The sequence below is a fragment of the Tinamus guttatus genome, unplaced genomic scaffold (assembly GCF_059628265.1).
Source record: "Tinamus guttatus ecotype Peru unplaced genomic scaffold, ASM5962826v1 Tinamus_guttatus_pri_ptg000472l, whole genome shotgun sequence".
Classification (NCBI taxonomy): Eukaryota; Metazoa; Chordata; class Aves; order Tinamiformes; family Tinamidae; genus Tinamus; species Tinamus guttatus.
This window is the reverse complement of record NW_028289006.1, coordinates 488,330-507,870: the sequence shown is the minus strand read 5'-3', so window position 1 is coordinate 507,870 and position 19,541 is coordinate 488,330. Positions and strand designations below refer to the sequence as shown.

At 40.8% G+C, this 19,541-nt stretch overlaps 1 protein-coding gene across 1 annotated transcript; it reads left to right on the top strand.

The window, feature by feature from the left end:
- Positions 1-666: 666 nt before the first annotated feature.
- Positions 667-19,475, top strand: SLC25A17 (solute carrier family 25 member 17). The gene is made up of 9 exons (XM_088532776.1): positions 667-827; positions 6,093-6,153; positions 6,904-6,970; positions 9,338-9,489; positions 11,307-11,423; positions 13,168-13,313; positions 15,268-15,363; positions 18,039-18,121; positions 18,838-19,475. The coding sequence occupies exons 1-9, from the start codon at positions 672-674 to the stop codon at positions 18,983-18,985; spliced, it is 1,026 nt and encodes a 341-aa protein (XP_088388902.1). The 5' UTR covers positions 667-671; the 3' UTR covers positions 18,986-19,475.
- Positions 19,476-19,541: the final 66 nt, after the last annotated feature.

Below are 19,541 nucleotides of genomic sequence, written 5' to 3'. Positions count from 1 at the left end.
AGAAACAACAGATTTCCTCAGCCTTCCCCATACCTTTAAATTACAACAAATATTTTAAGCTTCTATGAAACAAATCTAAGCAGCAGTGAAAACGTGATGTATGAAACTAGACTAACAAAAAGCACACCGGCTCTGTTTTCCAGTCTGAGTGGTTTTATGTGTGTATGTGTGTGCATGCTGTGCTTAGGGTTTCCATTATTGATTTTTTCCCCCTGCTTGCTCCTATGCATTTCCAAACGACACAAGCCCCCACGCCGTGTGCTTTCTGAAGCCACCCCTCCTGCGCTAGCAGGCCGCCCAGCTCGGCTATAAATAATTCCGTTCAGCTCGGTGCCACCACCTCCAAGGAGGGACGGCTTCCCCCAAGCGCCTCTCGCGCTGCCCCCTCCGCTCTGCCGCCCGGCTCTGCGGTGCTCCCTCCTCCACCTCAGGGCCCTCCCCAGCCCCCACGGGATGTTCGTGCCCAGTGCCGGGAGCGCCGGCGCCGCGGCCGTTACGGGCGGGACGGCCAGGGCGGTTCCCGCCCGCCCTTCCCCGCCTCGGGGCCGGGGGTGGGGGGACACGGCGCCGCGGCGGTTGGCGGCCGTTAGCGCGGACCCCGCGCGGGGAGGGGGCGAGGGGCGGGGCGGTGCCCACGTGACCGCGCGGGGGCTGGGGGCAGGGCGGGCGCCATGGCGCGCGCAGGGGTGGCCGCTGCTCGCCTCGGTGTCTCCGCCGGCGCCGCGTTGCAGCCGGTCCCGCTGGCGGCGGAGGAGCGCGCCGGGCCCGCAGCCATGTCCTCCATCGTCTCCTACGAGAGCCTCGTGCACGCCGTGTCCGGCGCTGTGGTGAGCGGCGGCGGCGGGCGGTGGCGTCGTGGCGCTTTTGCCCCCACTGCCTGGGCAGGGCGGCGGGGGAGAATCGGGGAGGCGGGAGCGCGGCGTTTGGCAGGGTGCAGCCCGGAGGGTGCTTCCCTGCCTGTTGTCTGGATCTGGAGGCGAGCGGGAGGCAGGGAGATCGCGCGTAGGCGAGTCTGGGCCCAGCAGGGCTGGGGGCGGGTAGCCCCTCGTGAGGGTCCCCGCACTAACCGGCTCCTCGTCACCGCATCGTGCGCGGATGGCTTGATGCAAAACCCTTTCCTGTCACGAGAAGCGCTCGAAGCGAGGATGTCCCGAGCCAGCGCCGCCCGCGGAGCGAGCTGCAGAACGCGGCGCTTGCCGCCGGTTCTGGACGCGCGGTGCAGTAACCCGCTCCTGCCGAGCCGCTGGAGCCGCGTGGGAGGCTCGTGGGAGCTGAGGGTGTTCTCCTCCAGCAAGGGAGCGCGGGAACATCTGCAGCTGGGTGTCGCATTGGTTAGGAAAACTCGGGCCCCAAGGCAGCCTGGGGAGAAGGGTGACGCTTTGGGATGTGGAAAATAAGGCTTGTACTAAGCAGCAGGATTGTGAGAGCGCTGGTTATTATGAATACTTAGAAGTTGTGAAGGTATTAGGCAATGGGTATAAGTTATTAATCAAAATACAAGTGCAGTGTATGGGGTTGGAATTTGTACGGGCTATCTAGCTAAATTTCCTGAGTTATTCTTGTAAACTCAGAAGTCTTGTTTAGTTTGTGGAGTGTTTGTTGTTTGTTTGTTTGTTGTTTTGTTTTCGTATGCACTGTCCCTGGATGAATGGCACATAGTTCTGTAAACAGCAAATCCATCTTGTGCCTGCAGCAAATTAATAATTTTAGTGCAATATAACCTCCAGGACAAGATGGATTTACAAACAAGCTGAGGCACATCTGAGATGTTACTGTGGGGTTATTCCAGGTTGACTGGAACACCGACATATTTATTTGAGCAATAGCCAATCTGCTGCTCTGGGAAAACTTGTTCAGATTTGAGTCCTTAAAATGACTTCTGTAGTGCCTTGTATAGGATGAAGGTCACTATATGTTATTGAACGATAAGACTGATTCTAAATTGGCCTGTCATAGAAGGTAAAAAAGACTCTTAAGATTGTTTTGCCCCAGATAACCTTACAATTATTGACTGTGCTTTTAAGTGTTTTAAGCCTGTTTATTGAGGTGTCTGAAACGATGGGAATTTTGTTTCTGATTTTCAGAAGTGAAGCGCTCTCAAGAGAGGCCATTATTAAAATGCTGATTGCTCTCCCTTTCCTGGGTTGTGTAGGAGATGCTAGCACTGCCAAGCTCTTGGTGTTAGCTTCTCACTCCTGAGCGCAGATTGTTGTAACCAAACTGTGCTTCTGACCAAAGTTTGAAGTACTAACTCAGCTTATAAATCTAGCCATAAACCTAAAGGGCGTCATGAAATGGTATCTCACCACTCCTAGCAGTATGAATTACACTTACAGACATTCCCTGTTGTATATGACGGGGTCATAGCTCAGATTCAGCAGTGTTGCTGTCAAGGGAGGACTGAACATGCTGGAGCTACTGGATTTATGTACCTATGTGACTTAATGAAAAAAAATACTGGCCCACGTAGAGAATTCTGTTTGCTACTGTAGTTCTGACAAGGTTATTGCAGTGGGTGCTGTTTTGCTGTTGTCTTGTCATCTGCTAAACTATCATAAACATGCTGATGAAGAGTGAGGATGTGATGCAAGAGTTTTCTCTCTAAAAAAACAAACAAAACAAAACCCCCCAAAACCCTACAAGACTGTGCTGAGGTAGTGAGTCAAAAGAACATGTTTGTTCACAGCACCCAATTTTCTCCTGTTCCAATTTAGTGAAAGTTCACATGTCTTCTAGTCTACCTAGTCTCAGCTTGTAATAAAATAACAGTTTTATGAGCAACAACAACAAAAAATGCTAGATATTCTATGGACTTTAAATGAATTATGTATGTATTTTATATATCTGCATATAGCTATAAAGTAACTTTCCTTCTCCTAATGCTATATGTATGAGAACTCTGTAAGAGTGTGATTGTAATAATAAACCTGCTTTTTTAATAGTAAACCTGTGAGGCTTTTTTGTTTGGTTTGATTTTTTTTGCCTCTGGAAAGCCAGCAAAAGTTTGAGCAGTACTTTGAACTCTGTTATCCTCTAGTAATAGAGTCGCCTCAAGCCATTTGCTTTAGCCATTTACTGCCACCCTGTTACTGCCCAGTAGCTGAGGTTGCCCTGTTTGTGGCCAGCTGGGGGCACTGATCTGACCAAAAAAAGTAGGTCAGTGAAGAAGTTATTTTTCAACCAGATTAGTTACCTTGTCTGCATCACCCTGTCGTGCCTCAATAGTTTCGCCACCAGAAAGGAGGAGGCAGAGATGCAGATATAGTTGACCAAGAGCTGAGATTGCTTAAGCCAGTTTTTACATGTTGCAGCAGTTATTCAGTGATAGCGCAGTCTGAACCGGCAAACTACTGTTTTGAGTCCTGAGAGGAAGATTGTGGGAAGGCAGAAGGTGGAGTCTCCCCCTTGGAACAGTGTGATGTCAAGTACTTGCTTATACATTATCTGCAATCACTAATACCAAGCTGTGTTCCCTGCTGGCCTGAAGTGTAGTTTAAGGAGGCACCTGAGCCCATCTCAAGAGTTTTTGTCATTGAGGAAAGGGCTGGTCTGCACATTCTATCCTCCACCTTAGTCCAAGCCAGATGATCCGATCCCCCTCTGTGTGATGCTTCTGGCAACCTTCTGACCATGTAGTTGAGTTGTTCTGTTTGTGCAACTGGGAGAAGATGAACTCTGCTTTGCCGAGTTTGATTTCTTCCATTTGACAAATGAAGGGGAAGACAGCCCACATTATCTTTTGTTTTCCATTTTCTTCTCTGATCCTGAGCATGAAAATTAGCCACTTAGTTCTTCTCGATATGTGTGAAGATTATGTCCCGTTTTACCTGATTCCCATCAGTTTTTAATACATCACAACAGGTGTAGGCCATTTGCTTGGCAGATAAGAACCTGACAAAACTGGGGCTGGTAGAGGGGCATGATTTTTGATTAGCTTGCTGCTTTTGTACCTGTGAGGGGCACATGGCTTGTTGTTCAGTGTGTTCAGGTGCAGCTTGGCTCCTGCAGAAACCATCTACTTGCAGTTCATTGCTTTGCTCTTTGCTGTGCTTGAAAGTCTAGTTGCCTGTTCAGGCTGAAGAAGAGAAAGCCGAGAAAGGATCTGATCAGTGTATATAAATACCTTAATGGAGGGGGTGAGGAGGATGGGGCCAGCTGCTTTTCCGTGGTGGCCAGCGATAGGACAAGAGGAAATGGCCATAAACTGAAGCACCAAAAGCTCCACAGGGACTTAAGGAAAAATTTCTTGTCAGAGTGACAGAGCCCTGGAACAGGTTGCCAAGAGAGGTTATGGAATCTCCTTCTCTGGAGATCTTCAAAACCCGCCTGGATGTCACCCTGTGCCACGTGCTCTAGGGGTCCCTGCTGGAGCATGACCTCTAGAGGTCCCTTCCAGCCTTAACCATCTATGATTCTGTGATATGTGTAGCTGAACAGTGAACTGCATGGAGAGCAGCACTGAGCACAAGTCTCACTTTTGGAGGACTGAAGAAGGGTAAATGAGGTAGCATCGGCTCCCTCACTTGCTTCTGAAGATTGAGAATAAAGCCAGGAGCAGGGAAAGACTGCAACTGTTAGTGGCTGTACAGCCTTGTGGCAAATTGTACTTAAGTATAACTAGTTTGAAATTAGTTTCAGAGTTGCTGGAATGTAGCTGCCATTAGAAGCTAAATATTTGGAAGTTATAGCTCTCCCTGCCCCTTCTTTAGATGCTGATATTAGCCCTCTGACTGAAAATTCTGTCTTTTTTTTTTTTTCTTTCAAAATTTCAATCAGATGAAAATTGATTCTACTTGCTGTCCAGCTGTGTACACAGTTGATACCAAAAATGAGCAGATTACAGGGTAGGGAGGTGGCAGATTTGAACCATCCCTTTTGGCTAGAGCCCAAACTAAGTGGGTTGAAATGATCAGGTAATTATGGCCAAGTGTTTGTGTTCATGTCTCCAGAAAAGCTGGAGAAACTCAAGTCCTGTTGAGACATGAGCAACAAAATCCAAGCTCCTTTGCTTGTGGTAAAAAAGCCACACAGACTGCCTGGGAGCACTTTCAGAGGCAAAATTCACTTAAGTGTCTGTCAAAATGCAGTTTAGAAAAAAAACTCAGTCAGGCTGTGTCCTGAGCTTTAAATGCTTCTCCAGTGATTTTTTTCTGTAGCCTGGTTCTTCCCACCTTGTTTAAGGGATGTCTGGCTACAACTAAAAGAGGGCTATAGGGGTGACAGTAAACACTTGGAGACAGGTAGGAGTGGAGGGATGAGGCCTTCAACTTTGCTGCTGCTGGGGGAGCTATTGGCGGAACCTCAACTTTAGCAGAGACTTCATTAGTCTAATACTACTGTAGTATGTTAACATGTTTCAGCCAAGCTGAGTGGTTCTTGCATTAGATTTTGTTTTGTTTTTCCTAAGCTGTGCAGTGTTATGTTAAAATGCTAAAGGATGATAAAGCTCAGTGGTGGAGGAAGGAGAGGGAACAGTTACTTGTATATAATATAAAAGTACTTATAAATATGATGTTTAGTCATTTATTGAGGCTTTAATATTATACTGCACAAAAAGTGTAACATTTGGGCCATGGCTTAATTCATTATACATTCATTCATGATCTAGGGGGAGGTCTTGGTAGGCAGCACTTCATTGGCGACCTGGACTTTGGTACAATGCTAAACTAACTCCTGAAAAAAAACCTGCTATCAGGCTTTTTAATGAATGTAAGTGATGTGGAATCTTGGCTTTTGTTTTGAAATAAAAAATGTATTTATAACACAATGGTTGTGTATGCTATATTTCTCCATTTTCTCCATTCTGCCCCACTTTTTTTTTTTTTTAAATCAGAGCTAGGATACTGAGGCTAATGTGAGGTAGTGAGAGTGCAATATGTCTGCCACTTGCTTCCCCTTCTATCTGCTCTCAGACTTCAAAAAACTTTCTGCTTGGGTGAAAAGCTTCTAATGGTTTTAACTTGATCTAGCAATTTGAAAGTGAAAAACTCTTTTATAGGTTTGGGACTAAAGCTCAGTTTACAGGGAGGCATCTGGCAGGCATCTGTAGAAGCGTTTGATACTCTATATAGCCAGTTTATTTTGTTTTTCAGGGCAGTATGACTGCAATGACTGTATTTTTTCCTTTGGATACAGCTAGGCTTAGACTTCAGGGTAAGTGTCAAACCCCAGTTTCTTTGTATGATGGTGTTTCTGTTCATCTTGGCTTGGGCACTTTTACAGGTGATTGTAGGGGGAACTCTTCTGTAAGATCAAGGATCTTAATCATGTAATGCTAACCATTAATTGAATGTTTCTAGCTGAAAGAAGTTCTCCCTTCTGAAAGTATTGAGCAACCTCTTAATTAGCTAAGAGGTTGTGTGATCTGCAGCTAGACGATTTCCCAAACTTCAGGCTGGGCACAACATCTGTTATTCTAGTGCTGTGGGTGAGAAATTAGCACTATATTGTTTTCAGCAGCTTTCAACACAGGAAAATGCAGCTTTTTGTCAAGGCCTGGCCATTTGTAGTTAACTGTAAAAGATGGCTTTGCTAGCAGTGCTAATCTGGAGACGAAGGAATGATTTTTGAGAGTAGTGGGGCAGCTCCAGTTCTAGTTCCTTACGTAAGGTGAACCTTCCTGCGGTTCATGTCACAACTACAAGGTTAAGAACTGGTCACAAGGGTACCTGCAGTTACCAAAGGAACCTGCTAGTCTGGACAAGAATAAAAAAAAGCAAGCAGCCTTATCTACTAAACGAAAATAAGAAGGTGCTTTCTGGAATTGCTGCACTCCTAGGGAAGGTCTGTCCTGTATGAGGAAGATGAAATGTACTGTTTAGGGTATGTTCAAATAGGAGGGACAGGAATTTGAAGATGATGAGAATTGGAATAAGCTAAAAGTTTGATTCCTCTGTTTTCCAGTTGATGAGAAGCGCAAGTCTAAGACAACACCAGCAGTTCTGTTGGAAATAATCAAAGAAGAAGGCCTGTGAGTAGATACTAATTTTCTTCTTGTTGACATATAGACAAGCTCTAAAACTAATTTAAATTTGCTTCTAAAGTGGAATGCTTAGCCCATGTGAAGTTTTTCTGGGGACGGTTTTTTACTCTGAATTAAAATGTCCCCATGGAAGTATGATATGATTTCATTTTTTTAGTTAATTTGGATCAAGTTTCTTGAGCACCTTAAGCAATCAAGCTGTTTAGGTGTAACTGCAGCTGTTAGTGAGTTAGTCATCTATGCCTTTTCTGAAATACAGGTTTGTGTACAAATGTACCTTCGTGTACCTGATAAACCAGCTTTGTCTGCCTGGATTCTTGGGTGTGTCAATTTCTCATAACTAAGATGAAACTCTTGGGCATCTGAGCCACTTTGAACAGGAGAATTGGGACATGCTTTCCACGTGAAATTTCTTCTCCTAGCCACGTGGAAGATAGTAATAAGTGACTATAAGCCTACAAGTTTCAAGCTCTACCTAACAGTAGTTAGGAGATGCAAAAGGTGTTTGCTCTTGTCCACTGAGTTCATCTCAAGACTGCAGGCTGTCATACAGGCTTAGGTTTTATTTCTGTGCAGACATATTTGTATGTGGATTTCAGGCACTGACAAATCAAGTCATTAAAACATCATGTCTTAGCTTCACATTTTGTACTGCAAGATGGATATTCCTTGTGAGAGTCTTCAGAAGTAGCTCTTAATAAGACAAACAAACCCAGCTGAAACAATTAGAGGATGTGGTCCACAGGGAATGCTTCCCCCTTTCCTTTCCAGCACAGAAGAAATAGGTGATATGTAAAATGATTCTACTTCTACTCATGAGTAACTGTATGGTCAGTTAACGTGTAATTGTAGCTGTGTGGACAAATAAGCCTATAACCTCAGGAAGCATTCTAATTATGTGATGTATTCCCAGCTATGTGAGAGAGAAAAGGACTCTTGCATCCGAGAACACCTAGTCTTTTCATCATAAGAAGAGGCAAATACAACTTTTACCAGCCTTGCATCTCTTATGCTCTCCTTGAGGAGCTTTATATTTTGTAGATGGACGGTGTTTTCATGATTACTAAAGAGCCTCCGTGATTGCTGCTCGTCCTTGAGGACATGTCCTTCTTTCCAAATACGGTGTAAACTCTTTGTCTAGTGTGGAGGCACTATACTATACTATACAAAAGGTATTACTATACCTTTTGTGTATATTGTAGAATGTGCTACAGATATAGGATACAGATATAGGATAGTTGTTGAGGTGTCCCTGCTTTATACGTCAAATTAAGCCTCTTGGAGAAGGAAGCTGTGTTGCACGGTTACTATGAAATCATTCTTAAATCAAAACAGGTTAAGATGATACACAAACAGAAGCAATTATTCACAGCAATTTAAAAAGTAAGATATTTGTATTATCTTTTAGATGTTGTAAAAAAGTGAGCGAGTGAGAGATGAAACTTCAAAAAATTTCCATTTAAGAATATATTCATAAGGTTAGGCATGGGTTTTTATTTTTGGTTTATTTTCACCTGATTATTCTAGTTAAATGTAAATAGGAAAGGTCTTTTTCTCACCTTAACTAGCTGATTTGCTATAAGCTTTAATGCAAGGCATTTGTTATAAATCCTCTCTATCTGCACACCTTATGCACCAGGTTGCATCTTCTGGGGAGCTTTCCTTGGACAAGTATGTTAACCTCAGTAACTAGTCGGCCATATTTAAATATAGCTTGGTAGTCCAGGCAAATTTAATTTCTCTTCCTGAACCTAGATTTTATTTCCTTTTGAAAGAATAATTGTCTCTTAATTCTATACCAGCTATGCTAAGTGTTTTGTTTGCTTGGAGATGCGAGCCTCTCTACCAGGGTGTTATCTTTTATATCGGAGTGACTTGTAATTCCTTTTCTCGATAAGAATGAAGATTCTGTTCCTTCAAATGTAAAATGTGTATGTTTCAGTACATGGTATATCTGCTTTTGAAATGAATGTGGCAGTCTGTCTGTTACAATATAGACTTGATGCATAGATCTGTTCCCTAGGCATTGCTGGCTCTCGTTTGGGAGCAAATATAGTGATAGTAACCTCCCTGGAGTGAGTGAGCCCCAAGCATTTCAATGTAAATATATTGTAATGTACTTTTGTAGTTTGACATTTCAATAGAATTATAAATAACTACTTAACTTCTATTATGATACCATTAGGACTTTTGTGTAGTTTGTTACCGTTAATGGTAAAGACATACCTAGGTATCGTTGCATGTAGTGTGTAGTATTGAGTCTCTGGGGATCTCTAATCTCACCAACATGTGAAATCAACCAGATCACCTGCAGTACTTTGCTTATCCTTACTTTGCCTCTTTCCCTTTCATTAGGCTGGCTCCATATCGAGGATGGTTCCCAGTCATCTCCAGTCTTTGTTGCTCCAATTTTGTTTATTTTTATGCCTTTAATAGTCTTAAAACCCTCTGGGTCAAAGGTCAGCATTCAACCACCGGAAAAGACTTGGTTCTTGGAGTTGTTGCAGGTAATTGTATTACTAAAAATACATATTTCTAATGAAGCGGAGATTTTTACCTATATAATGTTCTCTGTCTTGTGAAGTCCACTGGAGGTCATGCTTACACCTCCCATTGTGTGCAGACCTTCACTGGTTATAGCTCTGATTGCTTTCTGTGTGCTCATCTCACGATATATTTGTGTGTAAACTGTTGTGAATCCACAGGAACTTAAGGAAAAATTTCTTAACAGTGAGGGTGACAGAGCACTGGAACAGGCTGCCCAGAGAGGTTGTAGAGTCTCTTTCTCTGGAGATCTTCAAAACCCGCTTGGATGCAGTCCTGTGCCACGTGCTCTAGGTGTCCCTGCGTGTGCAGGGAGGTTGGACTAGATGATCTCTAGAGGTCCCTTCCAACCTTAAGCATTCTATGATTCTGTGATTTTGGCACAAAACACCATTACAATGTGTTACTTCGCAGGAACCTCTTGTTCACTGTTGTGTAACACTTCAAGTTTATATATATATGCAAGTACAGGGGAAGCATGCTTTCTTTTTTATCCCTTCCTCTGTGTGGGTGCACCAACAGTTTCTTAAGGGATAATGATACTAATATTTTTTTCCCTAGCAAATTCAATGCAAGAAATGATCACTTTGCACTTATGTTTGCTAGTGTTGTTCTCCTGGAACAATTACTCATGCCACCATACTGAAACCAGATTATTAGATCTTGAAAATAGAGGGAGAAAAAGAATAAAGCCTGTGTTTTATCTGGGAGCTGGTGTTTACTTTGAGGTAGGCAAGAAGTTGGGGGAAAGTAAGAACGAACTTCTTAAGATGACTTTGTCATGGGGGAAACTTATTTTATTATATTTTAGGACAAAAGCTACAGGAATTTGACTAATAGCCTGCCAGTTAAATGACTTAACTCTTATTCAACATGATATTAAATCAGTAGGTTATATCCTTGTCATGGAATAGTTTCTAGTGTGAATTGAAAAATTCCATGTTAGGTGTTCACTGTTTCTTCTTACCCATTTCTTATTTCTCCTACTGATGGTAAGAATTGTTTGGATAAACACCAAAGAAATACCCTTTTCCATTCTGGAAAATGAAGCTGTGTGACTTCTCCCTTAACTGAGTCTGACAAGTAGATTGTTCTCTAGCCTGGTGGGCCGAACTGCTCCATAATATTTTCACATTGATTCTAGTCAAAAGAGATTAGTGGCTTTCCTTTTTCTTGTGTTTTTTTTTTCTTTTTTTTTTTCCCCCCCAAGAGCGGAGTGCAATCGTTATGAAGGATACAGAAATATAGCTAAGTTTATGCCTTAATTGTCACTTAGCATTTCTCTAAAAACTATTCTGATTCTTTTGGCTGTGTAGGAGATCTCTTTTGGTAGTCGATCTACATGCGTTTGTCTGTTTTAATCTCTCATAAAATACTCACCTTGCTGCTCATTCTGTGCTTCGTTCTGAAAGGAGGCAGCTTACAAGTTGTTGTGGAGTAAGGTAGAACATATAGAGGGTCTTTGGCTCCAGAATGATATTGAATGCAGCAAAGTAACAAGTTCACCTACGATTCTTTCCACGTGTTTACTTTTGTTATGCTTTTGGAAAGGAATAGCAGAAGTGTCTTCCCATTGCATGCAATCTGCTGACAACTAATTCATGGTGGGATAGTAGGGGGTGACTGAAGTAGTTTATTATCAATTTTCAGTTTACTTTTGCTGTATGCCATGTTATTTTTCTTCTTTCTTCCTAACAGAAGTTTCTGTAGTGTGTGGATTATAAAAATACAATACATTTGAAACCTTGTGGTACTCGCTGATTTTCTTTTCTTTCCTTAGGTGTAGTAAATGTACTCCTGACCACTCCTTTGTGGGTGGTGAATACACGTCTGAAGCTGCAAGGAGCAAAATTTAGAAATGAAGACATTGTACCAACCAATTACAAAGGCATAGTAGGTAAGCATCTGTTGTCATCTTTAGCCAAATAAAAGTTCATTAAATGAAATAGCCTGCTGATGACCGAAGAGTAGAGGCATTTATTCCTATAACAAATTTCACTCCAGGATCTCTCTGCTTCCCTGTCTCTTTGCAGTCATGCTTTGAAAAAGGAGCGGTGCTCTTGTCTTCACACGTTGAGTTCTTGCATTGTTTTTTTTAAGATTGACAGGAAATCTGGTTTTGCCACTCTTGATAGTAATTAAGAATTTGCAGTATGCACACCTGCAACCCAAAGACATTTTGTGAGGCAGGTTATCTACTCACACAAATTCTGACATAGTGTAATCCTGGAATGTGGTGACTGAAAGTCCAGTTTGGGACTGATAGTTTGCAAAAAAAAAAAAACTTCAGTCTCTTGACCATGCACTTTCACAATGTTGCCTTTTTAAATTAAGGGAAAAAGAGTTTCTGTGTTGCTTATTTCCATACATATAATAGAATACTTAGAAGTAGTATGGGTAGAAGATGGGAGGCAATTTTAAAATACTTTCTGAATTCCAGAACATATCCATGCCAAGGCTCCATCTCAAAGTCAACTTTCCACTGTATAATGTGGTCCTGTGGCTCTCACTTGCCTCTTGGGATTATTCTCTTGCAATTTCTGTAATCCCCTTCTTGATGGAAGAAGGATGTTTTTGCACAAATTGTCTCCTGCAATACAGACCATTAAGCCTGTCAAGTCTGCAGGGCTTTTTGTTAAGCAACTTCTTCTGAACTCAGCTTTCAGGTCAGAGAACCTGATAAAGTAGTTTTACTGCCTGTCCCCTTCCCTGTGAAGGAGGAGGAAGAATATGCATTACCTTTCTTAAGGCTGGCTCTAAGAGTGGATGGAAAAAAAACAAACAAACACCTACCATAGGAAAAGATTTCTGATTTTAAACATCCTAATTGTAAAAAGTTCAACTAAGGCTTTCATTTTGCATTAATTCATAAAGACACTTCTGTTGAATATTTGTGTTTTTTCATTCCTTAGATCTTTAGTGATTTGTGTAAGGGTTGATGGCTGGTACCACTGTCTCTGTTGTACATAAAGAGAACACATTGATGTCTTGTAAAGTCCCTGTAACAAATGCTGCAGTGCTCTTGTTTTGAAAAATCACTCTCTCCTAAAAATCACTGTCTCCCAAAAATCCTGGATGCCAGGGACAAGGATAAATTGATCGCTTAAATTTTCTTATGGCTTACTTCCTGACAAGTACATTTCAAGTTTATATCACTAGAAATAGATAGAATGTTTAAAAACATTAAAGTGCAAGCAACTTACACTTAAAGTGAGAGTTCAGGTGTCTCCTTTAATGCCTCCTTTCTGATGGTAGTAGAGCATGACAGAGGTAGTGTTCTCAGTCAGCTCCCAGGAAGGAAGAATATAGAACTGAGTTTGATTTGCCTTCGGTTTGGCCTGTGGTTGGGGGGGGATTAGAGGATGAGTATTGATGCTAAGCTTTTAGAAGAAAGAATGCAACATATGCACAAAGGAGAAGCACCAATTAATGATGGTGTGAAAAAGAACCTGCTCTGTTGCCATTTTTCTGTTAACTTCTTGATTAGGGTGAAAGATAAAAGTGTATATCCCATAAGACTGGAGAACCTAAAGGTGTGTTTTATGCACTGGAGTGTCAGCTTTTACAATGTAACTTTTCCTGTCTCTGCTATCAGAATGTTATCAAAAGCTTAATTTTCTTTTCCCCACTTTTCTTCTCAGATGCCTTTCACCAGATAATACGAGATGAAGGAGTCTTAGCTTTATGGAATGGTACTTTCCCCTCCTTGCTGCTGGTCTTCAATCCTGCCATACAGTTCATGTTTTATGAAGGCTTTAAACGGAAGCTTTTGAAAAAGCAGCTGCAGGTGAGTAGGTTTTGAGGACAGATCATGGACAGTTCTGTTATAAGACACATTCTTTGACATCTGTTACTTCAGTACATTTAAAAGTATTGGTTGGGTTTTGATTTATTCTTTTGAAGGTTAATTTTGAGTTCATATATCTTTTTTAAAAGATAAGTCATCATGATGTCATGAGACATGAATCTTTCATGTCCCTAGGTAAGTTATCACTGTGATGAATTTCTCTTCCTGTAAAAATAAATTTACACTTATTCCACTTTTGTTTAGCCATAGTTCTCAGATCTTGGTTTTAAAATAGAGATTTCAGTTCCACCAAATCTGTGTTACAACTAGATATTTCCAGACTCTTTTGAGGTTACCTATGAGTCTCTGAATATGTATAGAGAGCAAGCCTCTGAAGTCTCACAGATTTCTTATAGGCCCTGTCATTATAACAACACTTTTTCCAGAAACCCTCATTGTTTCAATATCGTTTTCCCTCGTATGGGCACTAGAATTGAACATGGCATTGCAGTCATGATATTCCCCAAATCTGTAAAATAGAAATGGAATTTCTTCTCAATTGTCACTCAGTGCTTGCCAACCCTTCCTGTTGCTTTTTTCCTCCTCCTCTATTAAATAAAGCATTTCATCTCAACTGGTGTTCATTTTATGTTCTAGCAACATGAAAAGCATTTGTGTTGTTGCATTCTAGGATAATATAGTAAGATATGTTTAAGCTAATTCTTTGTTTTTAATTCGTGGCTTTAGGTGTATTCGGCTATGTTAAAATATCAGGCCACGTGAATATTTTACCAAGCCACCCTCTTTTTTTTCTCAAGACATAGTGAAAATACTTTTAAACCAGATTTTGTCTCACAATTAAGGATAGGGTTGTTGACCATCGTTAGTCAATGTTGCAGCTGTAGCACTCAATTTGTATGTAATGAATCTATCCAGTTACATTATGGACAATGTGTCTCTGGAGTGACTAGCTTCTCTTTTCAATTTCTGTATTTTATAACTGTTGGCACTACTCTACATTCCCATATTTCTTTGTTTTCATGTTGCTTTTAAATAGCTTCCTACTACTTCAAATTGGGGTATGTTTTTGTCTATGGGAATGGGTGGAGGAGAGCACTTCCTCCTTTACAACTGTCTTTCCATAGCTTGCTTTGTTTTGGGTAACATTTTTATTATTTAACTTTCTTCTGATGGTCAAGTGTGGCAGGTTGACCTCCTTAAGATGTGTGTGTGTGTGTGTTTATTTCTGATTGGAATCAACATATTTTGTGAATTTGGAATGTATATTGATATGGGCATCTACATCTTTTTCAGGGATTAATTCATGTTATGTGTTATAGCCTAAATTGCTTACAGTTTCCTTGAGGCATCATGGAATGTTGTGGGGTTTGGGCAAGAAGATGGGGCTCTAAAAAGAGTGCATAACCAATAGAAGATGACATTTTTGCCCCATGCCTTCAAGACTACAATTCTGCAGGATAACCCAGTGGTTATATCTCGGGATTGCAGAATGATATTTTCCTTTTTTCAATTTACGTCACAGTTCCAGCAAGTGCATTTCATGTGCCTTGTTAGCTGAAACAGCAAAATCTGAAATGTTTATGAACTGATGATACATTAATGCAATCCTCTTCTTCCTCACCCCTTTTTATATCTCCTTGCAGTGCTTTGAATTGATGTAGCTATATAACTTTCTTGACTGTATTTCAGTAAATGCAAAAGCTTGTGAGCAGAGAGAAGGTGCAAATAACCTGAAGTTATTGTGAGCTAGAGAGCTGGGCTGTAATATTAACTTTTAATAGAAGAGCAAAAGAATCAGCAGTTTTTTTTGCTGAAGATGCTTAGGTATCTGATGCCCTTATAGTAGGTACCAGTATAGAATACTCGAGCACATATAGGTAACTGTCTGATTTATTGCTACGGGGAAATAATATTTTCGTTTTATACTCAACAGCTCACATCTTTGGATGCTTTTGTCATTGGTGCAATAGCCAAAGCAGTTGCCACCACGCTCACTTATCCTCTGCAGACAGTACAGTCGATTCTGCGGGTAAGTGTTCATTTTGTATCAGGGTAACTACATCTGACTTGCTCTGTGGAACACATGGCATGTCCATACACCTTCCTTTTTTGAAGTAATGAACCTCTCTTTTGGGGAGAGCCCTTTTGAGCAATGCAGCTTATGGGCAAGGACAACTTTCTCCTTTGCTCCATACTGAGGGATTGTCATTGAACTTGAAAGAAATGTGCACAATTAATATCAATTAGCTTGTAGGACTGACGGTATAGCACATCAGTATGGTGTCTCCCAAAAGCTGATGGGATAATGTTACTTATAAGTCTTGCAAAAATGTAGCTTCAGTTCTTTGAATAAAAATAGAAAAATTCTAAAATGGGAAATGAAAATTAAACCCTTTAAACGCAGTTTGTTTCTGGATGACCTGGGGTAAATCAAAAATACCCTCTTTTTTTTTTTTTTTGCTTAACTTTTGTTTTATTCGGCTGACTGCCTGACCTCATCAGTAGCCGGAATGTGATTCATCAGGGGAAGTTGAGCTCGCTCATAAATAATGTGTTTAACCACTTGCCCAACCGTGTACGCTAATTGCAGTGGTAATGGAAACACTTGCATTTATTCTCCCTTGCCATTTGTACCTGTGCTTGGCAATGCTGCTATCAACACTGTGTGTCAATAGATATGTGATATGGGAACAAAACCAAGTGGTTCTGTGTGGAAAAGAGCCCTGACCTTACAAAAGCCAACACTGTAACCTAATTGTTGGGCTTTTTAATCCACTTTTTGTAGATTTTTCTTGTTGATTTAACCATCAAAATGTTAATAAATGTTTCCATAATGCTATTTTTGCAAGTAAGGAGAAGCTGTAATCATATGTGTACTGTAAAGCCATTATATATGTTTTAGAACTTGTGTAAATCTGGAGAATTAATTGAGCTGTTAATTGTGTTGTCCAACAGTACAATTCTACGCCTCTGCCACTTACACGAAAGCAGTGAAAGGAGCTTTGCCAATAAAGAGCACTCCCCTGTGTAATAGATAGTGCTAAGCAGCTTTGAGTCATGCCATGTGGTGTGTCCGTCTCCTCTTCGGTCATTAAAAATACATGCCACTGCAGGTGCTCGTTATGCAGAGGAACAGCTTCTTTAGGCAGTCGGCCAGAAAGAACTGGAGAAATGGACATGCTATTAGTGCTCTTAGTGACTGTGGAAGCAAAAGCTCTCTTTAAAACTCAAACCTTTAGTGTAAAGAATCCTAGTCTTTAGTGTAAAGAATCCTAGTCTTATTGGGGAATCTTCCACACTAATAAATGAAGTATTGATGTCCCACGGAGAAACAACCCTTTTTTCTTAGATGAGCCTTTGTTTGCAGTACAACAGAGTAGTCTGATGAGTAGAGAAGAGAGAAGGAAATGCCTGATGCTAGTGGAGTTTGGAAATCTCTGTTTAACCCAGGTAGCAGTTGGAATTGTAACTTGGAACCTTGCTAGCTTTGGGGGCGGGAGGCGTATATTTGACAATCTTTATTATTGGTCTATGTTATTGATCTATCTTTATTATTGATCTATCAATGTCAAATGAGTTAGTTGCTGATGGGGAAGCTTATGGTCTGTGAGCTTCCAGAAAGTGACACTGCACACGCTTCCATAAAGAAGGGACCTTTCCCACAGTGTCCTGTTGCTACTGCTCTCAGTTGAGTTCTTAAGACGTTTAGCAGTGTGACCTGTGTCATTTTGGTGTTTCTTATAATTTCTGGACTCTTGAAATTTACTCTCACATTCTATTATCAATGGTAGTTTTGTAAACCTAAGAAGCAGCAGTTGCCTGAATAAATTCTGAGAGAAATTCATCCACATGGAGTTACTCGGTTTCATCTTCCTCTTTTGATACAACATCATACTACAGACTCCAGATGCTATTTGCCAATGTTATTATAAATACAAGTGTGGTAACCTTGCATATTAATAATTTATTATTTTTACAGTTTGCTGACAATGCTACTGGCCTGTATCAGATAAGAATATCAATGGATGCCAGAGAAGGAATTGCTGAAATTGCTAGTTAAACCCCAAGCTTAGCATTAGAGTAACAGCACTACTAAAGAGCAGTGTGGGGACGTGTAAACATACTGAGCAACAGAAAGTGTTGGGTAGATGAAACGATTTTGCATTCTTTTGCAAGAGAATTTCATATGTAAATATATTCCTCCAAAGACTATCGCAGATAAATTCTGAGTTTGCCTGTGCAGTCTCATAGAAATGATTTTCAGATATATGAGGCTGTTGAATCTGTTAAATGGAAGCTGCACAAGCCAGAAAGAGCTTGTTATGAATTTAGTATCTGTTAAGACTACAAGTCTGGTAGTTGGAGAACCCTGAAAACCATTTTCCTCTGGAGCAACTGAAAGGGAGCCAGTGTGGCTCTATGTAATGCTTTCTTGGAATCCATCCTAAAACCAAAACAAATTATTTACAGCAAATAATGATTATAGATTGATACGTAAGGTTCAGTAAAATGTAGCATAAGCTTTGGCTGCATTTCTTCCCTGATGGATAGTACAACCTGGAAGATGATAAAATACGTTTCAGATAGTCTCTCCAATTTTTAGCCATATATTGGGGTGTCTGCTTAGTAACATGGGGAAATAGTACCAACAAATAACAAACTGCTATTTCTCCCTCCCTCCCCCCCCCCGCCTTTTTTCTCTAGTTTGGACGGCACAGGTTGAACCCAGAAAACCGGACTCTAGGGAGTCTTAAAAATGTTCTTTACCTTCTTCAACAGAGAGTGAGGTGAGCTTTTTTTTTTTTTTTTTTTTTTCTGATATGATTTAAAAGACTTAGTATTATTAATATATAGAAAACATTGCTGAATCTAGCTCTTGTTTCTTTTTCCTCCATTCACTCTCCCCCAAACTCACCCTTTGATTCAGCATGTCTTTTGTAGTGTATTGTAGAATAAGTGTACAAAACCAAGTAATTGCTCATTCATATCTATGCTGATTGGTATGAGAATATCTACAGATATCATTCATTCTTCTCTGACCTTGAAAAGAAGCTGTTTCTTGCACAAAAGACTTGTGGCAGAATTTTCTCTTTAAAATATTGCTAAAGGCTGTAGGATTCTTTATACTGTCTCATTAGTTTAACTTCTGGGTTTAATAGTTTGTTGACAAGTAGTTAATGGAAAATCCTGCTGTTCTAGGGAGCCGTTTAACTTTTATGTCATAAATATCAATTCAGTGTATAGTGAACTTGTCTGCGTTGCAATTTGCTTTCTGTCGCTTTTTGCACAGACCTTAAAAATGGCATCTTAGAATGTCTTTCCTATTCTTCTCTGTCAAATATAAAATTTTTCAGTCAGGCAAAGTATGCAGGAAGTTCGCTGTGCTGATGAGTATGTTCAGAGAGAAGTTAGGTTCCTGAAGTATCATTGAGTACCTTATTTCTAGTGTTCTTGTTTACTTAGACAAGTGTAAAGAACTTTCTCTATTTTGTTTTCTTCCTAGGCGTTTTGGACTGATGGGACTCTACAAAGGCCTTGAAGCAAAGCTCCTGCAGACAGTCCTTACTGCCGCGCTCATGTTTCTAGTGTATGAGAAACTGGCTGCTGCAACCTTCACGCTCATGGGATTAAAGCGTTCACGCCGGCATTGAGAAGGGCACCTGTGCCAAAGAGCGGGCATGGGAGGAGTATGTGGAGTCTAGGGAGGCGTATTCCATTTTTGAGACCAGCCTGGGTAACACAGGGTCCTCACTTTCTCTTTATTTCTATTCTTTTATAGCCACCTCCATCTCCATTATTTGGAGAAATATGAAGTAAATTCTATGGGACTTGTTGCCATCCTTTGGGGATAGCTCTGTCCCTGCTTTTCTGTGGATTTGCTGTGTTAAGAAGCAAATGGAAACCTTATTTAAGCACTTGAAGCAAAAGTTTTACTATTATATGATTTAGCTGACATTCTTGGTAAAAGTGGCTACCTCTCACTATTCTTAACTTTCTTGTTTTCCCTTAAAACTGTCCTCCACTATTCTTCTATGTTTACCTTCGATCAACAGCTGTCAGGGACTTGGTTTCATGTAGTTCTCCTTGCAGGGTGTTCATCTCACTTGATTTTCTTGGTTCATTAAAATAATTCATAAAGAATGTGATTCTTGACATAGTTTTCATTTACTTTCCAATATATTTGGGACACTACGATATCTTTCTCTG

What these genes read in the sequence shown, in the direction of transcription:
- SLC25A17 (XM_088532776.1), top strand. Translation starts at nt 672, where the DNA reads ATGGCGCGCGCAGGGGTGGCCGCTGCTCGCCTCGGTGTCTCCGCCGGC. An exon ending in AGCTAGGCTTAGACTTCAGG is followed by an intron (nt 6,154 to 6,903) that starts GTAAGTGTCAAA and finishes TCTGTTTTCCAG; the next exon opens with TTGATGAGAAGCGCAAGTCT. An exon ending in GGTTCTTGGAGTTGTTGCAG is followed by an intron (nt 9,490 to 11,306) that starts GTAATTGTATTA and finishes TTCTTTCCTTAG; the next exon opens with GTGTAGTAAATGTACTCCTG.